This window comes from Rhinoraja longicauda, chromosome 14, assembly GCF_053455715.1.
Source record: "Rhinoraja longicauda isolate Sanriku21f chromosome 14, sRhiLon1.1, whole genome shotgun sequence".
Taxonomy (NCBI): Eukaryota; Metazoa; Chordata; class Chondrichthyes; order Rajiformes; family Arhynchobatidae; genus Rhinoraja; species Rhinoraja longicauda.
This window is the reverse complement of record NC_135966.1, coordinates 53,067,466-53,085,294: the sequence shown is the minus strand read 5'-3', so window position 1 is coordinate 53,085,294 and position 17,829 is coordinate 53,067,466. Positions and strand designations below refer to the sequence as shown.

At 43.6% G+C, this 17,829-nt stretch overlaps 1 protein-coding gene across 1 annotated transcript in view; it reads right to left on the bottom strand.

Moving 5' to 3' along the window:
- Positions 1 to 17,829, bottom strand: part of LOC144599964 (fibroblast growth factor receptor-like 1) — a 176,161-nt gene that overhangs the window by 23,045 nt on the left and 135,287 nt on the right. Inside the window, exon 5 of the mRNA XM_078411249.1 lies at positions 4,072 to 4,092. Within this exon, the coding sequence (XP_078267375.1) occupies positions 4,072 to 4,092 (21 nt within the window). The remainder of the gene's footprint in view (positions 1 to 4,071; positions 4,093 to 17,829) is intronic.

Sequence of the window (17,829 nt, the reverse complement as noted above, 5' to 3'; positions counted from 1 at the left end):
TTCAAAGGGCAGCAAGTATCCCAATCAATAAATATCATCAATCAACATGACAAAGTGATATTATCTGATCATTATAACAGCACTATTTTGGTGCTGCGTTAATTGACTGCTACAATTTTCTACATTTAACAGTGACACCTATATTCTGCCAGTCTTTTCCATTCTAAAACTCCCCAAGCACCTCATTTTTTCCACCACACAGGGAAACTTGGACTTCAAATTGAGCCAAAAAAAAAATCTTTAAAAAAACCAATTGAATCATTAAGAAATCCACACGTTTGGCGAAAGCAAAAACAAGGAACTGCAGATGCTGGTTTACAAACCAAAAACACAGAGTGCTGGAGTAACTGAGTGCTGGCAGCAACCCTGGAGAACATGGATAGGTGGCATTTTGGGTTGGGATCCTTCTTCAGACTAGGAGGCAATTGATGTAGATGTCATCGGCAATCAGCTGGAAATTAGCCATGTGAATTGTGCTTGGAATGCTAAAGACACCCCACTGCTTACTGTCAGTCCTTTTCAATATTCTCCATCAGCATTTGTGATGGTATTGGTTTATTACTGTCACATGTACCGAGATCCCGGGAAATACTTTGTTTTGTGCCCTATCCAGGCAATTCATACCACACTGTACAGTTATACCACAGTTCAGTTATACCATACATGAGTACAAAAGATAGAGCGAAATGAGAAAGGAAACAGAGTGCAGTGTCAGAGTATTAGAGTATCAGAGAAAGTACAGACAAAAGGAAATGCACGCTCCACAACAAGGTAGATTGGAAATACACCTTTAGCATATGAGAGGATGTTCAAGAGTCTGATAACAGCAGGGAAGAAGCTGTTCTTCAGTCTCATGGGACATGCTTTCAAGCTTTTATCTTTTTTGTCCCAATGGGAGATGGGAGAACCAGGGTGTGATAAGTCACAGGAGCAGAATTAGGCCATTCAGCCCATCCAGTCTACTCTGCCATGGCTGATCTATCTTTCCCTCCCAATCCCATTCTCCTGCCTTCTCCCCGTAATCTTTGAAATTGTGATTGGCCTTCATTATGTTGGCTGCTTTTCAAAGGAAGCTTGAAGTATAGATGGAATCGACTGGGGGGAAGGCTGGTTTATAGACAATAGACAATAGACAATAGACAATAGATAATAGACAATAGACAATAGACAATAGACAATAGGTGCAGGAGTAGGCCATTCGGCCCTTTGAGCCAGCACCACCATTCAATGTGATCATGGCTGATCATTCACAGTCAGTACCCCGTTCCTGCCTTCTCCCCATACCCCCTGAATCCACTATCATTAAGAGTTCTATCTAGCTCTCCCTTGAAAGCATCCAGAGAATTGGCCTCCACTGCTTTCTGTGTGATGGATTGGGCTGTGTCCATAAGTCTCTGCTATTTCTTGCTTTCTTGCAGTCTTGGGTAGAGCAGTTGCCTTACCAAGCAGTGCTGCAACTCAACAGGATGCATACCTGGTATATCTTTAGAAATTGAAGATGTGCAATATTTCCTTCGTTTTTGGAGGATTTAGAGGTTTGTGTGCTTACTTGGCAGTAGCATTAATCTGGTTGGACCAGTACAAATTATTGGTGATATTTACACCTCGAAGCCTAAAGCTCTTGGCCATCTCCACTTCAACACCTTTGATATAGACTGTAGCACATATCACATACCTTGCACCTGATGTGTGATGTACTCCATCACATATCAAGTGCAAGGTGAACCTCAACAGATAGAAACTATCTCGGAATTGCCAACATAACCTAACCTTAACAACATCACAGCAAAGCACCTGAGGTGTGTGGAATCATAAAGGGAGTGGATGGGTAGATGCACAGAGTCTCTTGCCTAGAGTAGTGGAATTGAGATGAGGGGGGAAAGATGAGGGGGGGAAAGGTGAGGGGGGAAAGATTAAATAGGAATCTGAGGGGTATCTTTTTTACACAAAGGAATGGTGGGTGTATGGAACGAGCTGCCAGAGGAGGTAGTTGAGGCAGGTACTATTGCAAGAATGTACAAACAACACAGATGCCACAGGATTGAAGCTGTGAGGCCACTGCATAAACTGGACTGCAACCAGGTACTGTGTCTATCTCCAGCACACGTTGAAGACTAAAAAACTGGACGCATGCAGAAACTCCAAGGTGTCTCACTGTCCCAGCATCTGAATGCTGGGAATATGATCTCAAAGTAAATGAATTGAACTATCAAAATAATTTGATTTATTTCTAGAACGGTAGCGCAGCGGTAGAGTTGCTGCTTTACAGCGAATGCAGCGCCGGAGACTCAGGTTCGATCCTGACTACGGGTGCTGCACTGTAAGGAGTTTGTACGTTCTCCCCGTGACCTGCGTGGGTTTACTCCGAGATCTTCGGTTTCCTCCCACACTCCAAAGACGTACAGGTATGTAGGTTAATTGGCTGGGTAAATGTAAAAAATTGTCCCTAGTGGGTGTAGGATAGTGTTAATGTACGGGGATCACTGGGCGGCACGGACTTGGAGGGCCGAAAAGGCCTGTTTCCGGCTGTATATATATGATATGATATGATATGAAAGTGGGTTTTGATGGCTGGGCTGCCATTTATTGTCTATCATCACCTGTCCTTGAACAGGGATGCATGGAAATGCATACTTGAAAGACTGCAGTCCAGGATTTCGACCTAGCATGATGAAGAAATGGCTACGTATTGCTAAGGCCTGGAGTGTACCTGCAGCCACTGACATTGTGTTGCATCTGCTACCATTGTCCTGGTATGTAGATGCAGTGGGCTTGCATGGTGATGTTGAAGATTCAATGATTCACTGGCACTTTATTGTCACATGTACCTAGGTACAGTGAAATTCATTGTCTTTGCATACAATCCTTGAAAATCGGTTGGCAGACTTTACCTAGACAGTCCACAAAAGGTTACCACGTTACTGCAGCCGACAAAGTTTCAAAAGTTCTTAGTACAGTCGTGTAGCAGCGGCTCACCACAGAACCAATGTGGCTGCATTGTGCTGTTTCGGTGCATTTTGTTGATGGGATAAAATACAGATGTGGGAGCAAAATGGAGAGAGGTGGGATAGGAGCAAACAGGGGGATAGGTTTGATGGCTGTTGGACTAAAATTTCAGCTGTGGTAAATAGCCAATGCTGATTGAAGATGAGTAGACTGAACTCTGGTTGTAGCAGGAAGCTCACCTGAACCAAATGGCTCTACATGCCATGTAAAATAAAGTCTATACAACAGACATCTCATTTACCTAGAGCACAATATACCTGGAACACCACAGCGGCACTTCTCTATGAAACTAAGGGTTTTGTTCGATTATGTGTCACAGTGCGTTTTGCCTTTTTCTTAAATCCCACTTATGTTTTGTGGTATCTGTTTTTAAAGAAATGGTTAAAACAAGCAGCCATCAGCAGCTCTGTGCAGCCTAAGCCACCCGGTTGCTTGGAAACCCTACACCTGTTGAAAGGGCTCCACGGGCCTGACATGGGCCTTTGAAGACCCGCCTGGAAAAAGCAGCTTAATCTGCAATTACACAGCCCACATTTTCTACTGAATCGGAAACAAATTCAGCCACTTCAGAGCCAGGAGGCATAACGCTGGGAGGAGTTGAGCTGCAGGCAGATGAAAGCTCATTGCCGCTGGCACAACCATCGCTCCCAGACATCGTATCCAAGCAAATGCGGAGCGGAGGATCAAGTTAATGCGCCGAGACTAAATATAGGGTATCATGCTGTTAATTCCGAGGTGCTCAGTTTCGCTTGCGGCCTGTGAATGACTTGGGTCTCACCAGAATCTCCCACAGATGGAAGAACAAAAAGAACTTTATTTTCTGGGAAGGAATCCCACTCCCCACTCTCCCCCTTCCCCCCCCCCCTTCCCCCCTCCCCACCCTCCCATCAATGCTCCCTCTCCCTAGATGAGAGAATAGAGGCAACTTCAGAATTCCCAGTGCCAGACTTCTCCTCACGCATGCACACAAGCTTCTTTCAAACATAGACCTCATACCTGTCTCCTCATACCTGTCTCAAATAACTTTCCCAGCGTTTGTCAACCCCTGCCAAACTCAGCCACCACCCAGCCGGCCGCTTAAGCCCACTGGGTCACACTGACCTCGGGCACTGTTCCTCAAGGTGTTTCTCCAGGTATGAGAGCACAAACTGAGTGACAGTGAACTATTCAACTGTGTCGTAGAGTCATAGAGTCATGGAGTTATATGGACAGAGTGATACGGCATGGAAACAGACCCTTCGGTCCAACTTGCCTACACCGGCCAACATGTCCCAGCTATACTCGTCCTACCTTGTCCATATCCCTCCAAACCTGTCCTGTCCATGTACCTGTCTAACTGTTTCTTAGATGTTGGGGTAGTCCCTGCCTCAACTACCTCCTCTGCCAGCTCGTTCCACACACCCACCACACTTAGTGTGAACTGTGAAGGGCAGAAAGCAAGGGAGGACCTGGCATCCTCACTTATGATGATGCAGACTAGTTGTACTTGCACCCTATTTGGTGCACTTTGAAGTTATAATTTATAGGAAAATGTAAGGTTGGTGCTTTTGAGCATGGTGAGTGTCAGCCTGGTATGTTTGCAATTTTTGTCTGTACGAAGTTTGTACGTTTTCCCCCTGACCTGCGTGGGTTTTCTCCGAGATCTTCGGTTTCCTCCCACAGTGCAAAGACGTACAGGTTTGTAGGTTAATTGGCTTGGTAAATGTAAAAATTGTCCCTAGTTTGTGTAGGATAGTGTTAATGTGCGGGGATCGCTGTTCGGCACGGACCGAAGGGCTTGTTTCTGCGCTGTATCTCTAAACTCATGGGAAACAGACACTGGCTATCTATCCTATCCCTGCCTCTCATAATTCTATAATCATCTCTCCTATCAGCCTCCTTCACTCCAGGGAAAATAGACTTAGCCTATCCAATGAAAGACATAAAATAGACAGCCTATCCAATGAAAGACATAAAATGCTGGAGCAACTCAGTGGGTTAGACAGAATCCCATGATAGTTGATGTTTTGGGTCAAAACGCTTTGATCAGTCTGAAGAAAGGTCTAAATCTGAAATGCCACCTATCCATGTTCTCCAGGCATGCTGCCCGACCTGCTCAGTTACTCCAGCATTTTGTGTCTTTCTTTGGAAAACCAGCATCTGCAGTTCCTTGTTTCTACACCTAGCCAGTCCAATCTCTCCTCATAACTCGTCCCCCAATCCAGGTAACATCCTTGTGAATCCTTTCTGCATGCTTTCCAGTTTAATCACTGTAGGATGGTGACCAGAACTGCTTGCAATACTCAGTGCAGCTGGGTAAATGTAAAAATTGTCCCTAGTGGGTGTAGGATAGTGTTAATGTATGGGGATCACTGGGCGGCACGGACTTGGAGGGCCGAAAAGGCCTGTTTCCGGCTGTATATATATGATGATATGATATGATATGATTGCAGAACTATGTTAGGTATCCCTTTGAAGTTTCTACTATTTGGGCAGTAACGGTGGCACAGCGGTAGAGATTGTGCCTTACAGCGAATGCAGCGCCGGAGACCCGGGTTCGATCCTGACTACCGGTGCTGTCTGTATGGAGTTTGTACGTTCTCCCTGTGACCTGCGTGGGTTTTCTCCGAGCTCTTTAGTTTCCTCCCACACTCCAAAGCCGTACAGGTTTGTAGGTTAATTGGCTTGGTAAATGTAAAAATTGTCCACAGTGTGTGTAGGATAGTGTTAATGTGCGGGGATCACTGGTTAGTGTGGACTCAGTGGGCCGAAGGGCCTGTTTCCACGCTGCATCTCTAAACTAAACTAAACTTACACGCTCACTTCGACATTCCACTGAGCATGGTGTCTTCTTCAATGTACATGTTTCATGAACAATCTAATTTATTTGAAATATATTTCTCTCGGAGTTGAGCCATAATTTTGTTTCTTTCATAACTGAAGATTGACTTCCACCTCCATTCCACTTCCACCTGAAGATTTGGATGAACTCAGCTCAGATTGATCCCTGAGATGGCGGGACTTTCATATGAGGAAAGACTGGATAGACTGGGCTTGTACTCGCTGGAATTTAGGAGACTGAGGGGGGATCTTATAGAAACATATAAAATTCTTAAGGGGTTGGAGAGGCTAGATGCGGGAAGATTGTTCCCGATGTTGGGGGAGTCCAGAACCAGGGGTCACAGCTTAAGGATAAGGGGGAAGTCTTTTAGGACCGAGATGGGAAAACATTTCTTCACACAGAGAGTGGTGAGTCTGTGGAATTCTCTGCCACAGAAGGTAGTTGAGGCCAGTTCATTGGCTATATTTAAGAGGGAGTTAGATGTGGCCCTTTTTGCTAAAGGGATCAGGGGGTATGGAGAGAAGGCAGGTACAGGCTACTGAGCTGGATGATCAGCCATGATCATATTGAATGGCGGTGCAGGCTCGAAGGGCCGAATGGCCTACTCCTGCACCTATTTTCTATGTTTCTATGTTTCTATGAAGATTTGGACGTTGTCAGTCTCCAGTGCATGAGTAACTCAGTAGGAAGATCTAGTGGAATGTGGTGCTATTCTGGAGTTTCACAAGAAGTTAGTTAATCAATGCCTCGCAGTTCAACTTATGCCCCCTTATAACACTATTTCTTTCATGCTTCTTTGATAATTATCACTCATCTCTTGGGGCACTCAATTTCATTCTAGACAATATTGTGAAAAATACCATTTTGTTCCACAGGCCGTCAAAAAAAAAAATTTTTTAATTGAGTATTATTATCCAAGGCTAGAATTTCTGGTGAGCATGGATGAGACCATGGATCTCAATTCTTCAACAGTATGCCCCAATGTAGGACAGGACCCAAAGGATTCTCCCTGAGTAGTACTAAGATGCTATCATTCACTATAATTAAAATATACTCTTTGAAATAGTTTTGTTGGCCATTTTTAATTCTGCAAAATGCCTTCGCTGGCTAGCCTTTGCAAACTTGACAGATGGTACATGAGTCCATTAGTTCATCAAAATCTTTAATTAACCCAGACTCATAAATATAAGTTCTGACAATAGCTTTCGTGCTCAGAATAACTAGAATATTCGGAATGAAGCTCTCTCTCACTACTTCGGGACAGTAGTATTTTTTACTATAATTTTTGCTGTAATCTTCATTGTTATAATCTGCCACTACGTTCCTAAGTGAATATCAAATTTTTACTTGTGTCTGAACAACAATCTTATCACCAACTAGTGAGCAGTCATGACCTACCATCTACCTAATTGGAGACCCTCGATTTATCTTTTATTAGACTTTACTGGACTTTATCTTCCACTAAGCATTATTCCCATATCCTGTACACTGCAGATGGTTTGATTCCAATCATGTATAGTCTTTCTGCTGAATGGGTAGCACGCAACAACAAAAGCTTTTCATTGCACCACAGTACACACGACAATAAACTCAACTAAACTAAACTAAACTAAAGCAAATATTTGGTCATCTATAATACCATTTTGTTTAAATCTTTCAAATTAAATCATCGAATCAGTTTGAGATAAGAGAATGTGCCATCTTTGCATCCCCAATGCAGCCATTAAGTCAGGTTACTGACTTAGGACCAAGAATTGTTTACATGGGCAATGTTCTATGACCAAAGTTAAAATGCTGTCCAATTGCCAGTGGTGGAACATTTTCACACCACAATCAGTTCCTTGTATCTCTTTCTCAATTTGAGCTTAGTTTCATTCAGTCTTCTTCAATGTACATGATTCCAATATGATTATCTCTTCTTGACCTTGGCCCCGCATATGACTGATTATAGTTTGCACTCCCTAATTCAAAGCATCACACAAGCTCCAATGCACATGTTGTATCACAGGCAGCCAGCAGAGATTAACTTCACACTCCCCTTACATTATGTCATATGCCATTTGTTGTTCTCAGTCCCAATTCTACTTTTTGTCTTTCTTCAGTCATTAATAGTGTTGGTACACTTATACCATTTGGCTAAATTCCAGCTTGCAACCAGACCATGCCTAAGAATAACATAAGTTCACAATATTTTCAGGTTTCACTACCTTCATAATTGGTTCTACTTTTGGATGACTGACTGCAATTGTATTTCCAGCCCAACACAAAGAACCTTTTTCTCTACAAATCATATTTACTTCTTTTGATTTTTACATTGTCTTCATGCAGCCACCTGAACACGTTTTCCGATATTCACGGATTTTCTTCTGTGGCCCTTATCTATAAGTTGAATATCTTGATTGCGAAACCTTGCATTAACTCTAGTTTAATAGTTCTTCTCTGATAATTTCACACCATAATATAGTTGTGAGTAGGACTAAGGGCTCTCATGCGTTTTCGTGGTCATCACCGCAGATAGACACAAAAAGCTTGAGTAACTCAGCGTCTCTGGAGACGTCTCTGGAAACTAACCTAAACTAACCTAAACTAAACTAACCTAACCTAACCTAAACTAAACTAAAGGGCAGCATCTCTGGAGAAATGGAATACGTGAAATATGAGAAAAGAAACGGAGGCGAGAAAAGACCAGAACAAAACAAAACTGATTTTCAATTTATGTGAACTGAAGTTGAAGAACTCTATTCCCCCCCCCCCACCCCATCTCTATCTTTCAGTCTGAAGAAGGGTTCCGACCCAAAACACCACCTATTCCTTTTCTCAAGAGCTGCTGCCTGTCCAGCTGAGTTACTCCAGCATTTTGTGTCTATCTTCAGTATAAACCAGCATCTGCAGTTCCTTCCTACACACTAAGTTGTCATTAGTCCTTTAATGACCATATGGATGGACCAGCTCTAGTTTGGTTGCATGTGGTTCCTGAGAAATAGGCAATGGACACCAAACATTATCCGCCGCCTCGTCCACTGTCTCCATATACACATTTCTTAGACAGATTGTTTCTGCTTTAGGTACTACTGCCTAGTCTTTAGTAAAATTACATTTTATTTTAATTTATCCAGGTTTTCCAAATTTTTTTTAAAATCAAGAAGAGTCATAGATAGAGTCATAGAGTCCTACAGCACAGAAAGAGGCCCTTCGGCCCATCGTGTCCGCGCCGCCCGTTACCAAACACAGTCTAATTTTAATCCCATTTTCCCACATTTGGACCGTAGCCCTGAATGTTGTAGCATTTCAAGTGCCCATCCAAATGCCTCTTAAACGTTGTGAGTGTTCCCGCCTCCACCACCACCCCAGGCAGTGAGTTCCAGACTCCAACCACCCTCTGGGTGAAAAAGTTCTTTCTCACATCCCCCTGAAACCTCCCTCCCCTTACCCTGTTTCTATGTCCCCTCGTTGTTGAACCTTCCACCAGTGGAAGAAGTTCCCCGCCATCTACCTTATCTATGCCCCTCATGATCTTGTACACCTCGATCATGTCCCCTCTCAGCCTTCTCTGCTCCAGGGAAAACAACCCCAGTATGCTCAGTCTCTCCTCATAGCCGAGGCCCTTCATCCCTGGCAGCATCCTGGTGAATCTCCTCTGCACCCTCTCCAAAGCTATCACATCCTTTCTATAATGTGGTGACAAGAACTGTACACAATACTCCAGCTGTGGCCTCACCAGTGTTCTGTACAATTCCATCATTACCCCCCTACTTTTATATTCGATGCCACGGCTAATGAAGGCCAGTACCCCATATGCCTTCAAGGACTTGTGTACCTGCACTCCAAGGTCCCTCTGTACCCCTGTCTTCCCTAGGGTCCTTCCATTCATGGTGTACTCCCTCTCGAAGTTATTCCTGCCAAAGTGCATCACCTCGCACTTTTCAGGATTAAATTCCATCTGCCACTGCTCCGCCCATCTGACCATCTCATCTATATCTTCCTGCAGCTTGCAGATCCCTTCCTCGCTATTCACCACCCCCCCTAACTTTGTGTCATCTGCAAACTTGCTGATCATGCCCTGTACGTTGACATCCAGATCATTAATGTAGATTACAAACAGTAAGGGACCCAACACCGATCCCTGCGGCACCCCACTGGACACCGGCCTCCAGTCACAGGAGCAACCTTCTACCATCACCCTCTGCCTTCTATCACTAAGCCAGTTTTTTATCCATTTTGCCAAGGTGCCCTGGATCCCATGGGCTCTTACCTTCTTGACTAGTCTCCTGTGTGGGACCTTGTCAAAAGCCTTACTGAAATCCATGTATACCACATCCACTGCACTACCCCCATCTACCTCCTTGGTCACCCCTTCAAAAAATTCAATCAAGTTAGTCAGACACGACCTTCCATTAACAAAGCCATGTTGACTATCCTTAATTAACCCTCGATCCTCCAAGTGAAGACTGATTCTGTCCCTCAGAATCTTTTCTAGCAGCTTCCCCACCACCGATGTCAGACTCACCGGCCTGTAGTTCCCAGGTTTATCCCTACTGCCCTTTTTAAATAATGGCACCACATTAGCTATCCTCCAGTCCTCCGGTACATCCCCTGTTGCAAGAGAGGCTCTGAAAATTTGTGCCAGAGCCCCCGCAATCTCCTCCCTTGTGACAGGGACAGAATTGAGGTAATAATTATGTTTGCATCCAAGACTATTTCTGCATACTTTCACAATAGTAGTCGGCTTGGACTTGGTGGGCAGAGGGGCCTGTTTCATCAATATTTACAAATTTATATAATTAGCCATAACCATCAATGGATTTATTTAATTTGCCCAAAGGTCTGCAATACATATCTGAAAATGATGTCTTGTGTTCAAGTTAAGCTGGAGAGAATGTAGAGAAGATTTACGAGGCTGTTCCCAGGACTTGAGGGTCTGAGCTATAGGGAACAGTTGGGCAGGTTATGACTTTATTCCTTGGAGTGCAGGAGGCTGAAGGGTGATCTTATAGAGGTGGATGATAGGATGAATGCGCAGATTCTTATACCCAGGATAGGGGAATCAAGAACCAGAATATTTTCATTTAAGGAAACTGAGGGGCATAACTCAGAGGGCCATGAATATATGGAACGAGCTGCCAGGGGATGCAGTTAAGGCAGGTATGAAACAGCCTTTAAAGTACACTTGAACAGGTATATGGATAGGAAAGGTTTAGAGAGGTATGGGTCAATGGGATTAATTTAGATGGGGCATTTTGGTTGGCATGGATGATTTGGGTCGAAGGGCTTGTTTCCATGCTGTATGACTCTGACTATGACACTATCCCTCATTAGCAGCATTTTCTACATTGACATGTCGCTCCCCACACCTGCTGCCTTGTCAATGCTCATGTGGGTTGACTGGTGCACATTAGGAAGAGGTTTTTGCTTCCTGTTATTGCGGCTGGTGTTGAGGCTCCATTGGCTCAATTCTCCGGTGTTCATACTGGCTTCAATATTGTTTTAGACTTCATCTCTCTTGCTTTATTTTGTGAAAATATCGCTTCTAGGAAGAAATCATGATCTTGAAGTTGCTTTGCCTAAGAAGCTCGGGTCTAGACTTACACGCTGAGGATGTTTGCTCTTCATCTGACAGTAAACACTTTGCCCCTTTGAGTTGGCATAGTGCAGAGGAAGGGCTGTATTACATCTAAGGCAACAGCTCACACCATTCTCACCTTCATGCTTCAGATACTGCTCTGGAACCCTATCTTTGCTGTTGCTCTTTGACTATGATTTGCCATTCCGTTTGTAACTTAAATTGGACAAACATCTTTAGCATTCCTCAGTGCAATTCCCCATAGACCATTCAAATTTGCAGATATTTGGCAGAGATAGATTCTTGATTAGTACTGGTGTCAGGGGATATGGGGAGAAGGCAGGAGCATGGAGTTGAAAGGAATAGATAGATCTGCCCTGATTGAATGGCGGATTAGACTTGTTGGGCCAAATGGCCTAATTCTGCTCCTATCATTATGAACATGATGATCAAATGTGAGATTCTACATGTTTAATAATATCACCTGAACTCACCCATAACCGATTTGTAAATCACCTTGTGCAGTCGAAGAAGACATCATAGGTGTAATTGGTTTATTCAATGTGTTTGTAATATTACACCTGTGCATACCTCCTATATTTATCATACATTTACAAACACTGGAGATGTGCAATATCCAATGAAGATTTCTGTAGAAAAGCAAAGCGTTCTCCAGTTGTTCTGGTCAATATTCTTCCCTCAACCCTACTCAACCAACTACCCAGTCATTCATCATATTTTTAAAATGCATTTCATTCACAACGTTTGCTTTCAGTTCAGCAGCTGTGTAAAGTTGGGGCCACAGGTACTTGAAGAAGAGGTCCAAAGACATTTTAAGCTCAAGCTAAGTGATAATTATTCTACTTGTCCAAGATTACCACACAAAATAAAACATGCAATAGTATTGATTTTCATTGGCACACCATGCTTGCACAAAATGGCCGTTTATACAGTTACTCTGCAGCTCTTTGCTGGATGATTAAACATCTTAGTTTGCAAGCTATGCCTAGTGAGCAGTGCGACAAAGCAAACAACAGTTGATGTTGGGAATGCATGACAGGATTTGTATTTATTCATATCATCAGCACGGGTTCCAGGAAAACACTGCATGATCCCAACAGGCCTCATTTTGTGGATTTAACAGGAAGCTGGCTTCCCTAGAGGCTGCATAGAAAAGAAATGCAAAGTTTTAAAATGTATCTTAACATGTTCTGTGAGTGTCAGGAGAGCTGGCAGTCATTGCCCGATGCAAGCCCTGCTCCCTGAGTGAACGGCAGTCAGTCCATGCACTGACTTCACCATCCCTGACCTTCCTCTCCACCAGTGAATGAGATAACTGTTCACAGGCCTTTCACTTGATCAGCATTGGGATAGTGTACAGTTCTTCAGTCTGAATCTAAAAGCGGTCATGTTCACCAAAAGCACACATTTCCATTAAACAATGTTGGGAAATCCACGAGTGGACATTATTGGGCATGTTAGTTCAGCTCAGATATTAATTCTGAGTCAAGAAGTTCTGGGATAAGTCCCCGACACTGAGAACTAAGGACATAGTCTCAGCTAAAGCGAAAGACACACTAAACCATTAAAAAAAAATCTCAGGTGGCCCCTTAGGATCAAGGATGACTTCCTTCTACTCCAGTTCTCAGGTGGCTGATGAGCCCATGAAGGACTCTGGCACACGTAGGACAGGATGAGGCTGACGGGGAATGTGTGGGGTGGGCAGACCTTCTGCAGTTTACACTTGGCATCCATGTACGCAGTGCCATATAATGCAACTGAATCACATGTTTCCTTAGCCTTCTCCATTCCAAAGAAAGTAACTGTAGAAAGGCCAACCTCATCAATTTATTCACATTCTCCCTCCTTGTCAACAACTTTGTAGATCTTCTCCAAAACTTCTCCAGCATTATTTATTCTCTCTGCTGGTGCTGAAGCTACAAATATATGAATACTCCAGCTGTACCTTAACCAATGACTTGTATAGCTCTGTCATAATCTCCCCATTGTTATATTCTATCCCTTTGGCCAATGAAGTCAAATATCAAATATATATCCTTAGCCATATTCTTTTTACCAGTCCTGTTATCATCATGATTTGTGGCTAGGAACACCTGCATCTCTCTGTTTCTCTACAATTCTTTGTGCCCAATAATTTATTGTCCATTCTCTTGGCTTTGCCCTAAATGCATTTGTGTTCATCTCTTTGGTATGAATTGCATTTGCAATGTTTCTGACTCATTATCAGCACCCAATGGACAGCTTTCTTCTTCATTAACAATTTGGAACCTTCCCAATCATGGCTCCTGCACATCGGTTCAAAAGGAGCACGCGATTAATTCGAATCAGACTGAAATCAGACTGGAATTTCCCATTCAACCATTGCCCTTTCCTTTTGACCACCGTGCCAACTGTAAAATAAACTTGCCATCGAAGCTTGGAATGCTGGTTTTTCTTTTTCTTTTATGAGCTTTTACTTGTCTTAGCTGCGATCCATTCCTCAACTAACACTAACTCACAAGCCAGTCAGTGTTTGTGTGTGCTGTGGATTTGTCTACTAACCGCAGGCATTACATTTCTAGAGCATTTCCTTGGAGCACCGATAGAGAGACGGATAAGGTGCGACAAAAATGCCAGCTTTTCCTGTGGACATTTTAAGTTCTCAATGTCTTAATTATTTTCTAAAAACAGTTCAGGAATCTCTCTGTGGGGGAAGACGAAAGGGTTCAATGTTTGGTAACATTTTTTCCCCTGCAACCTAACACCAACATTGCTTCCAGAATAAATATCACAACATCTTCCATGGGTTTCAAAAAACTTCTGCCGCCAACCAAACTGGCACCTACTCATTTCCCAAAGTTGGTAGGTTTCTGTGTGAGCACCTTGCTGCAGCCATGCAGGCTGTGTTTTAAATCTGAGTTCCTTCATTGTTTAACTTCTGACTGCACACTGGTGCTGTGGGCTTACTGTTAGTGGGTGTTCAAGAATTGTGGTAACATCTGATCTCTGTTAGAATAGTTAGATCTGCGCTCCCTGCTTGTCTTAACTTTCCCCTTTCACATTGAGTTGCTGCTGGTCCAGTTGAATGGATTTAAATAGATTTTTCTCTTAATTTATTGTGTGTGGTTCTGGTCATTCCATTAAATGAAGGATGTGGAGGCTTTTGAGAGGTTTACCATGATGCTGTCTGGATTGGAGGCTATTTACAAGCAGAGAATAGACAAAGCCGGATTGTTTTCTTTGGAGTGCTGTAGGCTGAGTGGAGACCTGACAGAAGTTTATAAAATTATGAGAAGCACAGATAGCGTTGACAGAATCTTGCTTCCCAGGTGGACCTGTCATATCATAGACATAGCCTTACCTTCAGAGGGGGAAAAGGCTTAAAGGACATATCCGCGGCAGGTTTTTTGCACAAGGTGTGGTGGGTACCTGGAACACCCTTGTGGTGGAAGCAGATACAATAGTGGTGTTTAAGACCATAAAACCACAAGACCATTAGACATAGGAGTAGACCAGGGCCCTAGTGAGACCGCACCTGGAGTACTGTGTGCAGTTGTACAGGGCCCTAGTGAGACCGCACCTGGAGTACTGTGTGCAGTTGTACAGGGCCCTAGTGAGACCGCACCTGGAGTACTGTGTGCAGTTGTACAGGGCCCTAGTGAGACCGCACCTGGAGTACTGTGTGCAGTTTTGGTCTCCAAATTTGAGGAAGGATATTCCTGCTATTGAGGGCGTGCAGCGTAGGTTTACTAGGTTAATTCCCGGAATGGCGGGACTGTCATATGTTGAAAGACTGGAGCGACTAGGTTTGTATACACTGGAATTTAGAAGGATGTGAGGGGATCTTATCGAAACGTATAAGATTATTAAGGGGTTGGACACGTTAGAGGCAGGAAACATGTTCCCAATGTTGGGGGAGTCCAGAACCAGGGGCCACAGTTTAAGAATAAGGGGTAGGCCATTTAGAACGGAGATGAGGAAAAACTTTTTCAGTCAGAGAGTTGTGAATCTGTGGAATTCTCTGCCTCAGAAGGCAGTGGAGGCCAATTCTCTGAATGCATTCAAAAGAGAGCTAGATAGAGCTCTTAAGGATAGTGGAGTCAGGGGGTATGGGGAGAAGGCAGGAACAAGGTACTGATTGAGAATGATCAGCCATGATCACATTGAATGGCGGTGCTGGCTCGAAGGGCCGAATGGCCTACTCCTGCACCTATTGTCTATTGTCTATTGCCACGCAGCCCATTGAGTCTACTCCGCCATTCAATCGTGGCTGATCTATTTTTCCCTCCCAACCCCATTCTCCTGCCTTCTCCCCATATTCTTTGATGCCTTTCAAAGCCAAAGTTTGAGACTTTTAGATATGCACACAGCTATTCAGGGAACGGAGAAATATGGATCACGTGCAGGCGGAGGAGATTAGTCTAACTTGATGTCATATTCGGCACAGACATCATGCGCTGAAGAGCCTGTTCTTGTGCTTCATGGTTGTTTTATATTCTATATTCTAATTCCTATCTGTATCACAACTGTGTATTTCTACCACTCATGTATCTATAACACAGCAAAGAGTAGCTGGAAGCCAGAGGATTGGGAAACTTTCATAGGACAACAGAAGGTAACAAAACGGGCTGAAAAGATGAAGTACGAGGGGAAGCTGGCCAAGAATATAAAGAAGGACAGTAAACGCTTCTTTAGATCTGTTAAGAGAAAAAGAGTAGCAAAATCAAATGTGAGTCCCTTGAAGGCAGACACGGGTTGAATTATTATGGGTAACAAGGAAATGGCAGAAGAGTTGACCAGGTACTTCGGATCTGCCTTCACTAAGGAAGACTCAAACAATCTCCCAGATGTACTGGAGGACAGAGGATCTAGGGGGGTAGAGGAATTGAAATAAATTTTCATTAGACGAGAAACAGTATTGGGTAGACTAAAGGGACTGAAGGATGATAAATCTCCTGGGCCTGATGGTCTGCATCCCAGGGTCCTCAGGGAGGTGGCTCTAGAAATAGTGGACGCATTGGTGATCATTTTCCAATGTTCAATAGATTCAGGATCAGTTCCTATGGATTGGAGGATAGTTAATGTTATCCCACTTTTCAAGAAAGGAGCGAGAGAGAAAACGGGGAATTACAGACCAGTTAGCCTGACTTCGGTGGTGGGAAAGATGCTGGAGTCAATTATTTAAAATTATTTACTGCATTTGGATAGCAGTAAAAGGATAAGTCCAAGTCAGCAAGGATTTATGAAAGGGAAATCATGCTTGACTAATCTTCTGGAATTGTTTGAGGAAGTGACAAGTAAAATGGATAAAGGGGAGCCAGTGGATGTAGTGTATCTAGACTTTCAGAAAGCCTTTGATAAGGTCCCACACGGGAGGTTGGTGACTAAAATTAGAGCACATGGTATTGGGGGTAGGGTGTTGACATGGATAGAAAATTGGTTGGCAGACAGGAAGCAAAGAGTAGGAGTAAACGGGTCCTTTTCAGAATGGCAGGCAGTGGCGAGTGGAGTGCCGCAAGGCTCGGTGTTGGGGGTGCAACTGTTTACCATATATATTAATGATTTGGAAGAAGGAATTAGAAGCAACACTAGCAAGTTTATGGATGACACAAAGCTGTTTGTGGATGACACAAAGCTGGGTGGCAGTGTAAACTGTGAAGAGGATGTTCGGAGGTTGCAGGGTGACCTGGACAGGTTGAGTAAGTGGGCAGATGCGTGGCAGATGCAGTATAATATAGAAAAATGTGAGGTTAACCACTTTGGCGGCAAAAACAAGGAGGCTGATTATTTTCTCAATGGAGTTAGGTTAGGTAAGGGGGAGGTAAAGCGAGGCCTGGGTGTCCTTGTACACCAGTCACTGAAAGTTGGCATGCAGGTACAGCAGGCAGTGAAGAAAGCTAATGGAATGTTGGTCTTCATAACGAGAAGATTTCAGTATAGGAGCAGAGGTTCTTCTGCAGTTGTATAGGGCCCTGGTAAGACCACATCTGGAGTATTGTGTACAGTTTTGGTCTCCTAATTTGAGGAAGGACATCCTTGTAATTGAGGCAGTGCAGCGTTGGTTCACAAGATTGATCCATGGGATGGAGGGACTGTCATATGAGAAAAGATTGAAAAGACAATAATAATAATAATAATAATAATGCATTTTATTTATATAGCGCTTTTCATATACTCAAAGACGCTTTACAGAGATTTTGAGAACATAGGGAAATGAATAAATAGATAAATAAGTAAATAAATAAATGAACAGAGAAAGGAGACAGAAGGTGCGGTGACCTTCAGTGGTTGAAGGCAGTACTGAACAGGTGAGACTTCAGCGATGTTTTGAATGTGGTGAGTGTGGAGGAGTCTCTAACGGTTTGGGGTAGTGAGTTCCATAGGGTGGGAGCAGCGATGGAGAAAGCCCTGTCCCCCCAGGATCTGAGTTTGGCCCGGATGT